At 47.0% G+C, this 15,986-nt stretch overlaps 6 protein-coding genes across 6 annotated transcripts; 3 read left to right on the top strand and 3 right to left on the bottom strand.

The window, feature by feature from the left end:
• Window positions 1–94: 94 nt before the first annotated feature.
• ACHE_50409S (uncharacterized protein) lies at window positions 95–497 on the top strand (the record flags this gene model as incomplete). Its single annotated transcript, XM_043280123.1, has 2 exons — window positions 95–199; window positions 315–497. 2 exons carry the CDS (start codon window positions 95–97, stop codon window positions 495–497), a joined length of 288 nt encoding a protein of 95 aa, XP_043137733.1.
• A 1,660-nt stretch (window positions 498–2,157) lies between these two features.
• On the top strand, window positions 2,158–3,191 carry ACHE_50410S (SDR family NAD(P)-dependent oxidoreductase; the record flags this gene model as incomplete). Its single annotated transcript, XM_043280124.1, has 4 exons — window positions 2,158–2,448; window positions 2,502–2,781; window positions 2,853–3,089; window positions 3,166–3,191. 4 exons carry the CDS (start codon window positions 2,158–2,160, stop codon window positions 3,189–3,191), a joined length of 834 nt encoding a protein of 277 aa, XP_043137734.1.
• Window positions 3,192–5,104: 1,913 nt separating this feature from the next.
• ACHE_50411A (uncharacterized protein) lies at window positions 5,105–5,362 on the bottom strand (the record flags this gene model as incomplete). The annotated part of the gene is made up of 1 exon (XM_043280125.1): window positions 5,105–5,362. The coding sequence occupies one exon, from the start codon at window positions 5,360–5,362 to the stop codon at window positions 5,105–5,107; it is 258 nt and encodes an 85-aa protein (XP_043137735.1).
• A 414-nt stretch (window positions 5,363–5,776) lies between these two features.
• Window positions 5,777–7,042, top strand: ACHE_50412S (uncharacterized protein; the record flags this gene model as incomplete). The annotated part of the gene is made up of 1 exon (XM_043280126.1): window positions 5,777–7,042. The coding sequence occupies one exon, from the start codon at window positions 5,777–5,779 to the stop codon at window positions 7,040–7,042; it is 1,266 nt and encodes a 421-aa protein (XP_043137736.1).
• Window positions 7,043–8,988: 1,946 nt separating this feature from the next.
• ACHE_50413A (ATP-binding protein) lies at window positions 8,989–11,275 on the bottom strand (the record flags this gene model as incomplete). Its single annotated transcript, XM_043280127.1, has 5 exons — window positions 8,989–9,098; window positions 9,161–9,597; window positions 9,647–9,954; window positions 10,052–10,803; window positions 10,864–11,275. The coding sequence occupies 5 exons, from the start codon at window positions 11,273–11,275 to the stop codon at window positions 8,989–8,991; spliced, it is 2,019 nt and encodes a 672-aa protein (XP_043137737.1).
• A 2,186-nt stretch (window positions 11,276–13,461) lies between these two features.
• On the bottom strand, window positions 13,462–14,873 carry ACHE_50414A (NAD(P)/FAD-dependent oxidoreductase; the record flags this gene model as incomplete). Its single annotated transcript, XM_043280128.1, has 3 exons — window positions 13,462–13,726; window positions 13,775–14,018; window positions 14,066–14,873. The coding sequence occupies 3 exons, from the start codon at window positions 14,871–14,873 to the stop codon at window positions 13,462–13,464; spliced, it is 1,317 nt and encodes a 438-aa protein (XP_043137738.1).
• Between the last annotated feature and the right edge of the window lie 1,113 nt (window positions 14,874–15,986).

Raw genomic sequence — 15,986 nt, forward strand, 5'->3', positions numbered from 1 at the left:
AAGCAGGCGCCAGGGATTGGCAGCCCTACTCTACGATTCCGACACGACCAAGTTACCTTCAATGGAAAAGATCGTTAGTACAGTTATAGCAAATATGTCCGCTTCCAAAGAGGAGCAAACAATCGAGTTCTGTTGTGTCGAATTGGACACAGCTGAGTCGGTTGTCTCGCGTCTGGAAGAGACATCGACTAGGTTAAGGGTGATGTCAAGGTGTTCGATTTGGACGGCGCTGGTAACGCGAACCTGATTGCGAAGGAAGGAGGCTCCAACCAAAAGGGAGATATAACTTGGCCTAAAGCTAATTAACGTCCTAGGACATCTTTCCCGCTCCGACTTCCCCTGCCGCTGCGCACGCCCGAACCATTGCTGTCAGCAAACGCCATCTCTGGGGCCTACAGGTGATCACTGCGGCCGCTATCCAGACTTTGACCATTGCGATTGAGAATCTCAGAGAGATCACCAGGAACATGAAGGCCGAGGGCTACACCCCTGCCTAGGACAAGATGGCGGCCCAAGAATGCACCACCTCGATCCTGGACGTCCATTCCCTCTCTCTTCAGAATGATGTCTTTTAACTCACAATTCAATCTAGCCTACAGAATAATGAGAGTCAAGTTTCTATCCGAGCCTACCGCTTCGCACTCTCCGCTCGCTGCTTTGGGCGTGTATGGGAACAGTTCGAGTCGTTCAACGCCTGCACTTAGACGCTTAATGATGGCCTATCAATTACAAATGAATTCCAAGGTTGCCATCCTAGCTAGCGCGAACAATAATGCCGAGTCCTATAGTCCCAGTGGCTGTCCTGTCTTAGCGCAGAATAAACTACGATCGGGTCCTGCCGTGCAAGCCTCATGCCTCCAGGATCCAGATTTCAATTGAAAACGAAACACTCGAGATTATTTATATAGAGAATTGGCTCTAATCACCTTTTCCAAGCCCAGACACGCAGAGAAGAGGATAGAAAATGTCCTTGTTCTATTCAGCAACATCATAAAATCTGCTGTCCGCGCATCCTCTCGGTGCCCGGTAAGTGACCGTGTCTCGAAATCAACAGAACTACCTAGAATCTGTCCGTATTTCTAACGATTGGATCAAAGTGTTTCTCCATCAGGCCTTGTATGACGCTTAACATGGTACCAGAATATCGAAGACTGATGAAGAGCGCCAGATTCTCCTATCGTTCAATTCACGATCCCGCCTGGATGAAAACCAGCCTGAACGCTATTCGAGCCGACTATTTACGTTAAATATATATATATATGCTAGAAAAGAGGGTGCCATACGATTCATGTTTCGGATTGAATACATATCCCGTCATTTTCAATCCAATAATCTGTCTGCGATGATGCGATTGATACATGGCCACTTAGATCACGATATCGGTCTTTTACCCTATTAAGCCATAAGCGACGAGAAACACCACCAGTGAGCTCACCTGCTGACATTCGTATGCGGCAATTGTGTGTGTTTTGATAAGTAGTATACGAGGCCCGATGAATGTACCCATTTTGTAACTGCAGAGAGATAGAAATATCTACAGGTTAAATATTGGTGATCCTCCAGATCTAGAGCCCGACGATGGATGAGGATGGCTGGATGGATGGTGGACACAAATCTACGCCTTGTGTCGAGCGACAGCGCATTCCTGATGTTCATACTGAACCACGACAAGTTTATCTATATACAGTACGCGTTATAGAATTGGTCATATATGGCGCGCACCAAGAATAGACATGCAAGCTTGAGCCAGACTCTACAGCTTCTATATTGAGGTCTATCATTTTCAATCATTTATCAGGGCACTAGTCATAATTAGCAGGAATTATTTAGCAGTCTAGTGGAGATTATAGAATCCCGGGAAACCGTAACCAAACCCACGAGCCAGTGGAAGATCGATCTACGTATTTCAAATTTGAACAATGAGCATTATAACCGAGATCCAGCACAGCTAGAATAAGCTTTATCGCATACAATAGTAAGTCCCTCCAATGTCATAATGTATATAGTTCAAGCCATCTGACAGCACATCACATCCAAGTGGGATCCGAACCGGCGGGAATCGCGATAAACCCTAATATTTGAACCAACCAATAACCCTACCATTCACAGTGATAGAACCAAGCTATTGCAACTATTATTACAACACAAAGATAACCAATGACTGTGCTAGACGGTATTGCCATTGTTACCGGCGCTGGTAGCGGCATTGGCCGGGAATGTGCCCTGGGGTTTGCATTCGCTGGAGCGGCCGGTGTCGTCTTCGCGGATAGAAATCTTCATGCAGCTGAGGAAGCTGCTGAGACTAGCCGCAGGGTTGCCAATAATACTGATCCTTATCATCCAATGGCTATTCAGGTGGACGTGGCGGACAGACAGAGTGTCGAGGGGATGCTTTCGCAGACGCTGGAGACGTTTGGACGAGTGGACTATTGTGTTAATGCAGCAGGTGTATGTTTCAACAGTCATTTCTGGTATAACAGAACGAACTGACAGATTTCTAGATGGCCATGCGCGGGCCACGCAGTATCCTTGACCTGATGCCTGATGAATTCGACCAACTGTACCATGTCAATGTCCGAGGCACAACGAACTGCCTACAAACCATTGCCAAACAGATGCAAAACCAAGATCTTCGCACGGTATCCACCAGGAATGGTCCGCGCGAGATCGGCCGAGGCGTGATCGTGAACCTGGGTTCGATGCACTCACACATCGCTGCCAAGGATATTGCGCATTATACCATGTCCAAACATGCCGTTTTGGGGTTGACAAAGAGTGCTGGTTAGTTTGAATCCAAGTCAAGCCCATATATACACAGTAGGCGAGACATGCTAATAATTATACCTGTGCAGCCCTGGATCTAGCTCCTCATGGCATACGCGTTAACAGCGTTTGCCCGACATGGGTCGACACGCCCATGATCGATGCTGTTGAGGGCAGCGAGCAACTACGAGCCATGGTCAATGATGTTGTGCCGCTAGGGCGCATTGCACAACCGGACGAGGTGGCTGATGTGGTCTTGTTTCTGTGCAGCCCACAGGCTAATTATGTAACGGGGAGTGGCTGGATGATCGATGGCGGATTATCATGTATGAGTAAACTTTAATTTGATCTCGGTGAAGCAATCTCAATTTACATGATGGATCCGATTGACATTGTTAAAAGATTTTCGTGAGGTCGGCTACTTCTGAAACCAGGAAATGCTTATGTGCCTTGTATTGACTGGGCTGCTAGGCTCGCTTGAATTATGCACTGATCTTGATCTCCAGGTCTGATTGACCGATCCTTCTGTAAGCCGCATACTCTGCTACCAAGGTGGACACGACGACTACGACTCGTGTGATCTACAGATAATCATTGCGAAGTCTATTCCTTAAAAGGCACAGACGTACTATCATGTGGCCAAATGCTATGGGAATTAAGCAGTGCATTAGTTCGCCTATAATCGGCTTTGTGAACCGGGAATAGGAGCATGATTCTGCAGGTGTAGCTCGATCCGGCCACATATCAGCTACCCGGCATAACTTCATGCAAGCATTATTTCAACCATCAAACAATCCAAGAAGATCAAGTGCAACTAAGCAGTGGCAATTCTGCACATAGATGCCTTCAGAGCTCAGCACCCTCTTGGCGAAATAACACCGCGACCCAAAGATGACCGGATGGTATAAAGTTACAGGCAATTGAATTTGTCAATATTCTCCGTACTGCCGCTTGTCTGAAGACACGTGGAACGGTCGCCTCGTACTTTGTCACAGAATCGACGTGGTATGGCGAAGCGTTAAGCCAAAAAGTCAATGACGGAAGCAATACCCAGTTAATCTGCCAATGATCGGACGCCATGTCAACGCACCCATATATCGGAGTTTATTTCAACATCATTTATTCAAACACTGCAGATGGATAGCTCACCGTTCAATTGGTGGATATTCTCTCCACGGAGTTGGACCGGCGTCCATAGTAGTGAATGTTCAGTGTCATCATTGTATATTACACCGAAACCTCATCCTCGGCTCTCAAGAGTTCGAGTTGGCTCCGAGTGCTCCGGACTTACCCTATAGAGTATTGATTTTGTAAAAGCCTTTACCCTACCGGATTCTGTAGATCCCCACAACCACTGCTAGTGAGGCTTATCGACAATCATATGCTCCACCAGCTGAGCTCCACCAGCTGAGCTCCACCAGCTGAGCTCCACCAGCCTCAGCTCAGCCAGCCTCCGACAATGATCGACGCTATACGCTATACAATGTACCAGCATACACAAGTATGTATTTGTAAGGAGTAGCTGGGTGTCCTCATGAGCTTCTGTAGCATCTGCCGAATGCCGAGTATTGAATGCTGTGTTTTCTCAAAGACGTTAGAATTGCAATGCAGCCATACTGCAGGGTAATCAAGCTGCAAATGCAACACATGGGAACTCACAGACTTGACTGATGTTTCCCCTTCGAAATGATGCTCCCCATGTTTCTCATCGTAATGATCGGCTGAATAGACCAATAGTCCCTGCAGCTGAACTATTCAATCAAAGACCCACACGAACTAGTCCTGGCAACGGAACTCAGGAGCCTCAGTGGCCAGTGCACGGAAGATAGCTCGATATGCGTTAACCCAAGTCGGTAATATATGGACTCCTGCATCATGTGAGAAGATATCTAGCAGTAGTCCACCGGTTATTTAAAATAAGCCCCATCATGGACGGTGATGGTGGGGATTATTCACGATTATCGCTTTAGACCCGATTAGCCAATAGCTACATCCGAGTCCAGGGCCTTAGGCAATGAAGGTCGTTGCATATGGAGTCATTCGGCCGGGGATCAGGCTACCGTAGTTCTGCTCATATATCAGCGTGTTACCGGGCGTAAGTCCTGTGTAGACTCAGTAAGCACAGAATATGGACGCGGATTGGGATAATCTACTTGCTCAAAAGGCTTCAGCGCCAGCTTTCATTTGTCCCGTGCCCAATTGCGGCAAGTCCTTTTTACGAAAGGGCCACCTCAACAGGCATCGCCGTAGCCACCGACCATATCGTCCTCACAAATGTTTCATATGCTCTCGGAGCTTTGCCAGAAGGTCAGTGCAAAGAGTTCCAAAAGAATGAAGGGAACTAGACACTGATGATTTGATACTCGACAGTGACATCCTCAACCGACACGTCCTTCTTCACAATGTCCCTCCCGAAGGCCCTAAAAGAACCCTGCTTGCCTGCCAGACTTGTCGACGACGAAAAATAAAATGCGACTCCAACGAACCCTGCTCGGCTTGCTGCGACCTGGGCATCCGGTGCGTTCGACAGCCGTCGAGCATGCAGGCGGCCAATTTGACAGCAATAGAGTACGGCATCAACGACAGCATCGAGATACATTGTGACGACGGAGATAGTAAAGCACCAAGCTTGGATGTTTCCCACAATGAGCTAGCCATATGTCAAAGCGACGGCAAGGGGATCCTCCCATTTCTGGTAGACAATGATGCAGATTGGATGGCTGAGGCTTCTGCAATATTTTCAGAGAGCACAGTTAGTGAGATCCCTATACCCAGCTTCGGCAATCTCGACATGCCAGGATCAGCGCCAACTTTGACTTGGTCCCCTCAGTTTGACTATCAATTGGAGCACACGTCGACAGCCCCAATGTCTCAAGCCTTGTCGGATACGCCTTCAAAGTCCAATCTTGATCACTTTCACAGAATGTGGCCTCATATACACCAATCCACGATACAACATACACCGTCATCCGGCCTGCTGGGTCAGGCCTTGCAATCTGTTTCTCACGATACCATGAATATCCTTGGCACTGTAAATCTGGATGAAGTCGCAGGCCGGCTTCTGTTATCACATCCTACCAGGAAACAATCTCCATCTGTCTCCCTTCATGCTCTCCAGGTCCTGTCTGTAGTACTGATCACAACTGTTAGCCAGGAGATGACACAGGCTGTCACCAATTGGGCTGCTCAGTGGATTGAGATTGCTGTCAGCGCTATGCGTCGTCTGGAGATATTGACCGATGAGCCATGGAAGTCGCCTAATGGCTCATCGCCGGCAGACGACGAAGCCTGGGTTCGAGGAGAAGAGAGTAAAAGATTCGTCTACACCATGCTTCGCGTCGACGCCTATCTTAGTCTCATTACCGGCCGACCCCCATCCCTTCGAGTTCAAGAGTTGGAGCTTCCGCTACCCGTCACAGAGAATGTCTGGACAGCACCGACAATCGAAGCCAGGCGACAGCTGTACTGGTTCGAGCCCGCTGGACGGACTTGGACCACACTGAGCGCCATCGTTCGGGATGGTCTTATCCTGTCTCGAAATAGGGTTGCTAGAACGGCCGGTGTGCCCCCTTTGCTATCCACAGATAGTCATTTGGTTCTCTGCGCCCTCCAAGGAGAAATTTGGGCGGTGGCACAAGAGACGTACGGCCTCAACCATGGAACACTAGATTCCAGACCGTCATGGCAAGCACCCGAGTCTGTACATTTCTGGCATGATTGTCTTGTAGATTGGAAGACCTTTTATGATGGACTTGAACCGTCGAAGGCGCAAATCGATGACCCCGCATGGAATAGTCTCAATCAAACTCAGTACCGCCTCTGCCAACTAACCCTCCACGCTCCTCTGCAGCTGCTCGAGTCACGACAATGCTGCACGCGGTGTCGTGCTCCCGAAATAACAACTATGCTGCGCAGCTGGGCGTCTTCGTTGGAGAGCCGACGGGCGGTATATCATGCCTCCCAGCTGCTGTGTCTCCAGGATGGTTTTGCCAATCCGCTACAGGCCCCAGCGCTCCTTGCCAGCTCTGTGGTATTATGTAATTTTGCTGGGGAAAACAATTCGTATCCAGATGGGAATTCTATCGAGCTGTGTCAGGAGGAAGTTAGTGGCTTATATGGTATTGAAAAATGGATTCAACATGGAGGGTCTTCCATGGTCTCTGGACGAACACTCTGCCGGTCAAACTTACCAGAACTGTTCGCATGGTGCCAGGAACGATTGGCAATGTTTCCGCAAAGCCTGGCAAGGATGAAGACGTTAACGACGCTGTTATCATAGTTCTCGAGTGTATTATTAGTGAATCGGAATAATGCTGGGCGAGTTCCATGAGCGTGGTTTATGTAGATAGTCATCATGCTATGCCGTATCATTCGTCGCTTCTAAGTCTCTGAAAGGTAAAGGTGAAAGGAGATAGGAGAGACTAATGAATAAAAGAATGAGAAGAGGAAGAGGGAGAAAGACGAGAAGGAGACGAGGACGGAGGGGGCTAAGCTTGAATGGAAGGTGCCTGGTTTACTAGTAAATGTTGACCACCAGCATACGTACTTGTTTTTCTAGACAGCTCGAAGGCATTCCCTTTCCATTTTAGCGCTCACCCCTCGCCACTTTTTGCTCACCGCGCGGACCTGAGCACGCCCTCAGCAGCCTGAGCTGATCACTGAGTAGGGGACTGAGCAGAGGTGAGTAGCCTGACTAAGATAGCCTTAATAAAACGCACCACGCTAGAGTTTCATCTGAGTCCATTTTTCTTCGTAGCGCTTTTGGCCACCACCCCTTTGACCCCCCTCAACAAAGCGAATAGCATCATCAATGGAACAGGAAATTGAGGCCATCATTCCTTCTGCTTCACTTCTTACCATGCCAGCTTCTCCCAGAGATAGTGGGGTAAACTAAGCTCCCATGAAGATTCAATTCGCTCTAGAGACTACCCTATGTCTGGGGAGCGTGCTTCTAGCTCTCAAGAGCAGGATCGGCTGTCTTAGGATCCAGTCCAGCACTCTTAGGAGTCTGAAGAAATCCCAGGAGCAAGCAAGATAGAACCAATTGTCACAAAGGCTTACTGCTTAGGATGACAACAGTAAATGATCCCTACTGACATTGTAAAAGTGTTGTTGCCCATCAGCCAAACGTAGCATCATATTCCTTCCATGCAACCGTGCTTTGTCTGTGGTCTCATACTATTCATATACTTACTATTTATTGTAAGTCTGTGAGCACTCATTTGTCAGGGTTCAGGGTCAGGTGCAGGAATATAGTGTTACAGACCTCGTCGTGTCAGACTCACGTGACGACGCGGGGAGTTAAGAAAGAATCATTGGATGATGGTTGATGATGGGTATGCAGGAAGCGACAGGGATCAAGTTGATATCCGAACAGGTCATGTGATATGGTATATGGTATACGGCACGGTATACAGGATGGTATATGGTATATGGTATACGGTATACACCGTGGCACATGAACTGGTATACAGGCCCAAGGATATATAAGGACGCTCATTCACTTAGCTTAGTTCTTCGCGATCAATTCTAGTTAATCAAGCATTGGTTACTTTCTAGTTTCTGACTCGTCCGCACTTAACCAACAACCCAGCATACGTGCTCGGTTGGCCTTGTTTCTCTATTCGTTACCGTTACTGTTTCTACTTGTTGATTATCTTACGGAGCCTGGAGGGGGCGATATACCCATCGACGCATACGACTTACTGGATCGGACCCAGAGGGGCATTGAGCATACGAATACTTGGGAGACACTTAGGGTAAGTGTCCTGTCTCGAAATACAACTAACTAGAACCCTAGGTACGATACGAGAGAAGCCAGGTTGTGACAAAGCCATGGGGGCAAGGCAAAGGAAACCAGGTGAATTCATCTGATTGCTTGCTAGTCGAGAAGTTGGCTACTGTGACGGCTCAGCTCAGTGCCTTTATGGACGTTCATTATCAATATGGCAAACAATGCCATGAAAGCAATTGAGACAAACAGCTGCTTAGCGAGGCCACACACAACCATATATAAGACTTCTTTGTGTAAATAGACTCTTCTTTCTTTTCTTTTCCTCTTCAGATTCGATATTCTCGTCGATGGCTACAATAGTTTAGATAGGAATATCATTTCGTTATTATCTACTATTCTGAGCTCGTGACAGCTACAGCTAAAAAAGATACCACAGAAAAAAAGACAGAGGCAAGTAAACAGTATAATAGCCATATCATCCCTGCTTCTTGTCAATTCTTTAGATGCACAGACATCATAAGACTTTGCTGATGGTTATACAGCTGCAGTACAGAATAATCATTGATAAACACAGCATGCCACAGCCTAGGCTCAGTGAACTCTATCAAGTTGTTAGTGGAATGAAATCAGAGCCACTGAATTGGACACTTAGTCAAAACATACCATTTGTTGGCAAAGAAGTTGCACAGTCAATTATGATCCAATCCTTGACCATTTTCTCCTTCAGCCAGGGATGATATTTTCCACCCTCCTTGAATCGAGAGATATGTTCATTGACTTGGATATGATTTCTCAGCAATTCGACCGCCCATTTCTTTTCTGGAATATAGAAATCTACTCGACCATCCCTGGTTCTTGACCATTCAGTGGATATTGGTACACCTTGCCCTGCTGTATGGACAAATCCCCTGTAGAACTCAGCTTGATACTGTGCTTCCACAGGTCTGGGTTGTGATGCAGTTGACATCTTTTTGCCCTCAGCTGAGTGCCTTAAGTTCATGATGGAGAATTTGCTGAGGATTTCTTCACATAATTTTGGTAGTGAGTCGAATCTGGCAGGCAGGGGCTGTGACATTGTGCCAATTGAATATTCAATGTATCTAAGATGGTCAGAACGGAAGAACAATAGGGGCTTATGAGAAGAATTACTTTTCATGTAAGCGCGATGGCAGAACTGCAATATTGTCACCATCCAGAGCTACCCTGTGAATCCAACCATTCTGATAACAGAACCTGATGTCTGCATTATTGATGTCAAATGGAATACTCCCTTCCTCTGTAATTGTGTTCAATATTTTCGAAATCTTGCTTGTGCACCTCTTTATATGAGGGAAAGAGCGATCAACTGACTCTCTACTAAGCTTGTCAAAGACTGTGGCAGTGTCCTCCAGGAACCAGATGACATGGTCTTCTGTCAAGGTTCTAATGGTCTCATACTTAATGTCATGGCGATAGTTCTAAAACTGTTAGCTTCTTTGCTCCTCAGATAAAACTTCTCAGCATGTCCCAATATGAGGAGGTTAAAAAAAAAAATAAGAGATCTTTGGCACATACCTGGAAAAGTACATTGACTATGGATTCCACCGCTCCTGGATGGCCGTTTGATAATGCATATATGTAGTCCTGGGCACTTTCATCAAAAGTGAACCTTTCTGAATATTTGTATGTAAGTAATCGTGAAACAACATCCTTGAACTCTTCTTTGTCATAGAATAGACCAATAGGTGGTGAGCGTGACTGGTTTTGTGGTGTTAATGAGATACGTTGTTCGTCAAAAAGGGTGACTGGGGTGAAGAATGTTTGATCTGGGCCTGTTCTCGGGCTGCCATAAGAGCAGAAAAGACACAGTCGAAAATCATATAAACAGGTAAGACTTTGTCTTTCTTTGATGATTGTGTTCCAGAGTGCAGTATCATTGTAGGTCACCTGTGCCTCATCCACAAGAATCACAGTGTCTGATGTCAAAACCCAAGAGAGGTCCTGTTCTGATTGTGATGAAGTCACAGTGAAACCAGTGGTCGGGACACCTTCTAGTTCCTTATTCTTTTTTTTGACAAGCTCAATAAGACTGCCCCAAGGATCCTCAGAATCAAGTTCTTCCCATTTCTTGATTAAGAAAACCATTCTTCCCTCTTTGCGATAGTAGTCTCTCAAAAGTTCAGAGAGATGTGTTTTCCCACTGGCTGGAGTTCCGCGCACATGGACTATGTTCACATCATCCAAAATGGCTGCAAGTTTGGACACTGTACGCTCTCGAGGGCATATCAACTTATTCTCTGTGATGGACTGTATCCAAGGTATATTTGCTGTAATGTATAATTGTTAACTCAGGCATGAAAAGATCATTGGGAATGAGATACTCTCACCACTTTGTGATTCAGAGCGCTTCCGTTTCCGTGTAGTGGTATCTCTGCTCACGACAACAACAATATCCACATCTGGATCCTTGCTTTCAGGGAAGAGTGGGTTGGTCGTGATCATTCGGCGTGGACGTAGAAATTCACCATTTTTCACATCAAACTCCTCTTCATAATTGAGTTGCACAACAGGGCAGTAGAGCTTGAGGTTTCGGGCTGTTGTATCCTTGATTTCTTCTTTGATGTCTTCCCAAATCTTCTTTTTGAGCGTCTCAATATCGTCTTGATCTGCAAAACACTCTATGGAGAATGACTGCTGAAGATCATCAGATAAAGCGCACCATAACTTGCGAGTACGCGGTCGAGACATTGTCAAAGATTGGATTGGATTGAGCACCCAGCTGGTGATGGCAGCGGCCATTGTAAGATAAGGACTAGAAGTGTACCTGCCTGACGAGAATAAGGATTGCACCTGCCTGATGAGAACAAGAGTTGCACCTGCCTAATAAGGGCGAGAAATGCACCTGCCTGACAAACAATACTGTAAGAAGAGGGTTGCTGGGCGGCCTTGTTACACACAGGCAGGCGATATGTGTCAGTGGTCCATCCAGGATTATTTTACATCAGTTGAGAAAGAAGTTTGCAGGGAATAGAATGTAGTGAGATGAGAGATGATCATTATGATCATTGGAGATGGATGCTAAGACCTGCCGCCAAGAAATGTGAGCATGTGATATTAGTGTGTTGATTGGTTGATTAATTGATTATGTCATACGCCGTCCCGGAGGGGAATTGATAGGGACACTCCCGGTGGTTGCAGATGAGGTTACAGGTGAACTGTTGCAGATGACGAGGCCTCGTTTTTTTGGGTCGCGTGTCACGTTCCTGCTGATTGATGAGGATCGATCGGATAAATAGTTGGCCCGAGTAGCGAGGTCAGGAGATTCTTATAGTCAACGTGTGCACACATATAGACATATAGACTCGCCCCCCGACGTTAAATAGTACACACAAATGCACACATATAGTAGATTAAGCACTCAATCAGCTACATACGCGCATATGCGTTCGATAGACAATATAGCTCTGCCTTCCGCTGGTCCTCTCCATATAGACCTCGTTAGTCTGGATAAATCGACTCCCGATTTCCCTTCTGAGCTACGATCCGAGAGACCCCGCTTCAGATATCTTGTCGGAATATAGAGGTTCCTTACCGAACAATACCAACTGATGCCTGATTGATGCCTCACTGATATCATATGGCGCAAGCAGCTTATTCATTCCTTTGCCCTTATTGCTGTTAAAACCGCACATTCGCTTAGGATACTCTGTTAGGTAGGCTACAGTCTTATATAGGATCCTAGATAGCTTCATTTGCAAAAATCAGAGACCTCGACCATATATGCTTGATACGTACTTTCAACCCTGACTAAGCCGAACCTCCGACAATGGTATACAGCACGGTATACACCGTGGCACATGAACTGGTATACAGGCCCAAGGATATATAAGGACGCTCATTCATGTACTTAGCTTAGTTCTTCGCGATCAATTCTAGTTAATCAAGCATTGGTTACATTCTAGTTTCTGACTCGTCCGTACTTAACCAACAAGTTCCAACAACCCAGCATACGTGCTCGGTTGACCTTGTTTCTCTGTTCGCTACCTTTACTGTTTCTACTTGACGATTATCTTACGGAGCCTGGAGGGGGCGATATACCCATCAACGCATACTACCGAACCGGACCCGGAGGGGCATTGAGCATATGAATATTTGGAAGACACTTAGGGTAAGTGTCCAGTCTCGAAATACAACTAACTAGAACCCTAGGTACGATACGAGAGAAGCCGGGTTGTGACAGATTTAAGCAGTTCACAAGTGGGTTAATATCGATTTCATCGTATTACCAATTTTACATCAAGATGGACGTTAATCATTCTACCATTGACATGACTTTTCACGCCACAACCCATTTTCTCACGCTCAGGCCAATCTCTGTCTCAGCTTATCAAACTTTACCCTCTGGTCTCACCACTTCAATGGCAGCAGCAGTAGTAGTACTCATTAACCTGTCCTAACTAGATTTAAGAGACTTGCAGCCATGCAGGGTTGAGCCGTGAGCTCAGCTCGCGGCCATGAAACGCTGTGATCAACGCAGGCAGTAGACTACAGCCATATAGCAGTGGGAAGAATGTAAACATAACAACTTAAAAATGAATCATTGACTCATTTCTCTGTACAGTCCCCCCCGGAATCACTGTCACGGGTTCGGAGTAGTAGATACTAATGGACTGAATTCCTATCTAAACTATTGTAGCCATCGACGAAAATATCGATTATCAAATCTAGAGAAGAAAAGAGAAGAGGAATTCTATCTACAGAGAGAGAGGCTTTTATTTCTGTATTGCACGGCTGCGCTTGTGCGGCTGCGCCACATAGTTTCGTTGTTCGTTCAGATGATGGTGTTCGTCGATGTCAGCCGCTGAGGCGTCATGCCGTCACAGATGTCTGTATTATTCATTAAAACCTTTTGTTACGTACATCAATTGTTACGCGAACGCGCTGACCATGTCCAATTCAGCTTTGAGAGCACTTCCAAATTTCCACTACAGCTTCGATGCAGGCTGCAAGAGATGCTTCATCTCCGCGTTTGGGTACTCAACGTTTTGGGACGAATCAGGTCGCTGTCGATCCCAGGCCCACTTCTCCGCCAATTCGGGTGCCAACTCGCCCTCAAGCATCTGTGTGACGTACTTGCCAAGCACGGGGAAGAACTTGAAGCCGTGGAACGAACCGCAAGTTGCGATGTAGAGGCCCTTTGAGGCAGAGTGAGAAGAAATGATAAAGTCAGAGGTAGTGGTGAAAGCGTCCCTTTTGAGTGTTACATCTCAATCGTCATGTTATTTGAGGGGTACTCACCAGCAAATTCGGTGTTTCGTCATCTCCCAATCTGCGCTCTCAGGCCCGTACCATAGATTCCTGGACTCGACAATGTCCTGCTTAAGAGGCCCAGGAACCTTCCACTGGTTGTAGTCGAATGTGGGCGGAGGTGAAGAGATATAACGGCCAGGTAACACCTCTCGAGTGTTTGTGAAGATCTTAGAACCCCACCACTTGAGCTCTCTGTCCATAGTAGGGGGAATGCTACCAATGAAGGGCTTGCCTATTGACAGTTAGCGACTTTCATGCAAATATATCAGAAGATCGTACCCTCTTCGGATGTGTAACCTTGGAAGCCAACAGGCATGTCTTTGAACTTCTTGTACTGCTCCTCATTGAGCTGTGCCATCCCCGTCGTAATGCCAGCGGCCAGAATTCGCTCTCCGGCTCGGAGGCCGGTGTTGCCGCTCGTCACAGCGCTCCACTCCAGCAATGTGGGCGTGAAAGCGCCAGCAGCGACGATAACATGCGTGGCCGACAAGATCTGTCCAGACCTCGTCTTGACACCGGTGCAAGAACCGCGACCATCGAATTCCAGAGCGGCAATGTCAGCAGTCATGTACTTGACGCCCAATTCGAGGCACTTTTTCGTGACTGCTCGAAGAGCATCTCCAGCGGCAGCCCAACCACTGGCCCTGTTAATAAGAACCTCCTTGACACCGGTGTAGTCAGCACTGTCAAAAATTCCGCCGTAAAGCTTTCGGGCCTCAGCGACAGGCAGGGCAATGATGTCGTCATTGCGGCCGAGCTCCTTGTGGTTGGTGATGACGTTTTGCGCATAGCCGCTGCGGCACGTCCAGTAGACGCCAGTCTGGTGGAAATAAGGCTTCCAAAGGGGATCCGACTTGAAAATGTCTTGAGCCTCAAGAGCCAGTCTGCAATAGACCTTGTCGTCGTAGTCGGCGCGAACAACCTTATTCCAATCCCATGATGCAGCCACACGAGACTCGGCATCGTATGCATCTCGGTCAACCAGAGTCACCGACGCATCGGGATACTTCTGGATGAGATGATAGGCAGTTGACACACCAAAGACACCAGCGCCGATAATCAGGTACGAAGGGTTGCTTGAGGTCATCTTGAAAACGATTACCGAGTTTCTTTGCAGGGGTGATTAAGTCTCGGCAGCTGCTCAATGAGACGGCAGCTCTTTAAGACTGGGAGAATAAGAGGAGATTGACAAATGTACTAGGGAACTTGTATCTCCAATTGCTTGGAGCGAATTGACTGCTTGTCTGTCAATCAGGACTTAAGACTATCCTAATTCACCGCGACTCTGGTCCTGGTGTTCGTGCGGGGTTCATGCGGAGTTCAGCTGCCATTATTGCCAAGATAGAAGAAAAGCGGATAGCATATGGAACGCTGGTCTAGTAGTGGCAAATTCACAGGAGATTAAAAGACTGGATACGGAAGTTAAATGCAGTAAGGACTAGGGAAACTTGTCAATTTTGAGGGGTGGTATTTTACCACCCAGGACAAGCTAATTCAGCGTCTACACACAGGATCCTCCATATGTTTTTGCATGGTAAATCGGGTCAATTCGGAATACCCGTGTCGTGATATGCCAATACTGGTCCCTGAGGCTATGAGACGCTCTCAACAGCAATCTTCTGGATAGTTCTTCAACCAATCATATCAATTGTTTCCCTCAGTATTAGTGCCTACGGATATCTTACGATCCAACAAAACTTAGAACGGACGAGCGACCCCTCTATACCCATTTCGGGCATCCGGACCACGTTACCACGTATGTGTCTGTTTCTGGCATAACCGCCCTCCCCCTTCCCGCCTTTCTCTGCGAGGGAACTTTTAGCAGTTTTGGGTTCCGGGTTCCACCGCTATTGTCCTGCATCCTACGTACACCGCCATGCAAAGATTTTTGACCACCCCAATTTACCGCCTTCACGCTACCGCCTTATATTAATAGAAACACAAATGCTTCTAGCTTCTCCTCGATAGTTAACAATTTTTATTTACCAAATGGCTGCCATTTTCGGCCGTCATTTGGTAACACGTGATCTGTGCCTTTCACCACGGCAATATGTTTAAGACCACGCACCCTGACCCTGACTCCTCGTTTCAGGGCCCCCACTGTGGACGTTCTCATCCTTCTCCATCTTTTGATGAAGGCTCGCCTTGTGCTTGACCATCACGGCTGCAGTCACCGTTCTGTGAGTGCGCTGAAAATAGC

The sequence above is a fragment of the Aspergillus chevalieri genome, chromosome 5 (assembly GCF_016861735.1).
Source record: "Aspergillus chevalieri M1 DNA, chromosome 5, nearly complete sequence".
Lineage (NCBI taxonomy): Eukaryota > Fungi > Ascomycota > Eurotiomycetes > Eurotiales > Aspergillaceae > Aspergillus > Aspergillus chevalieri.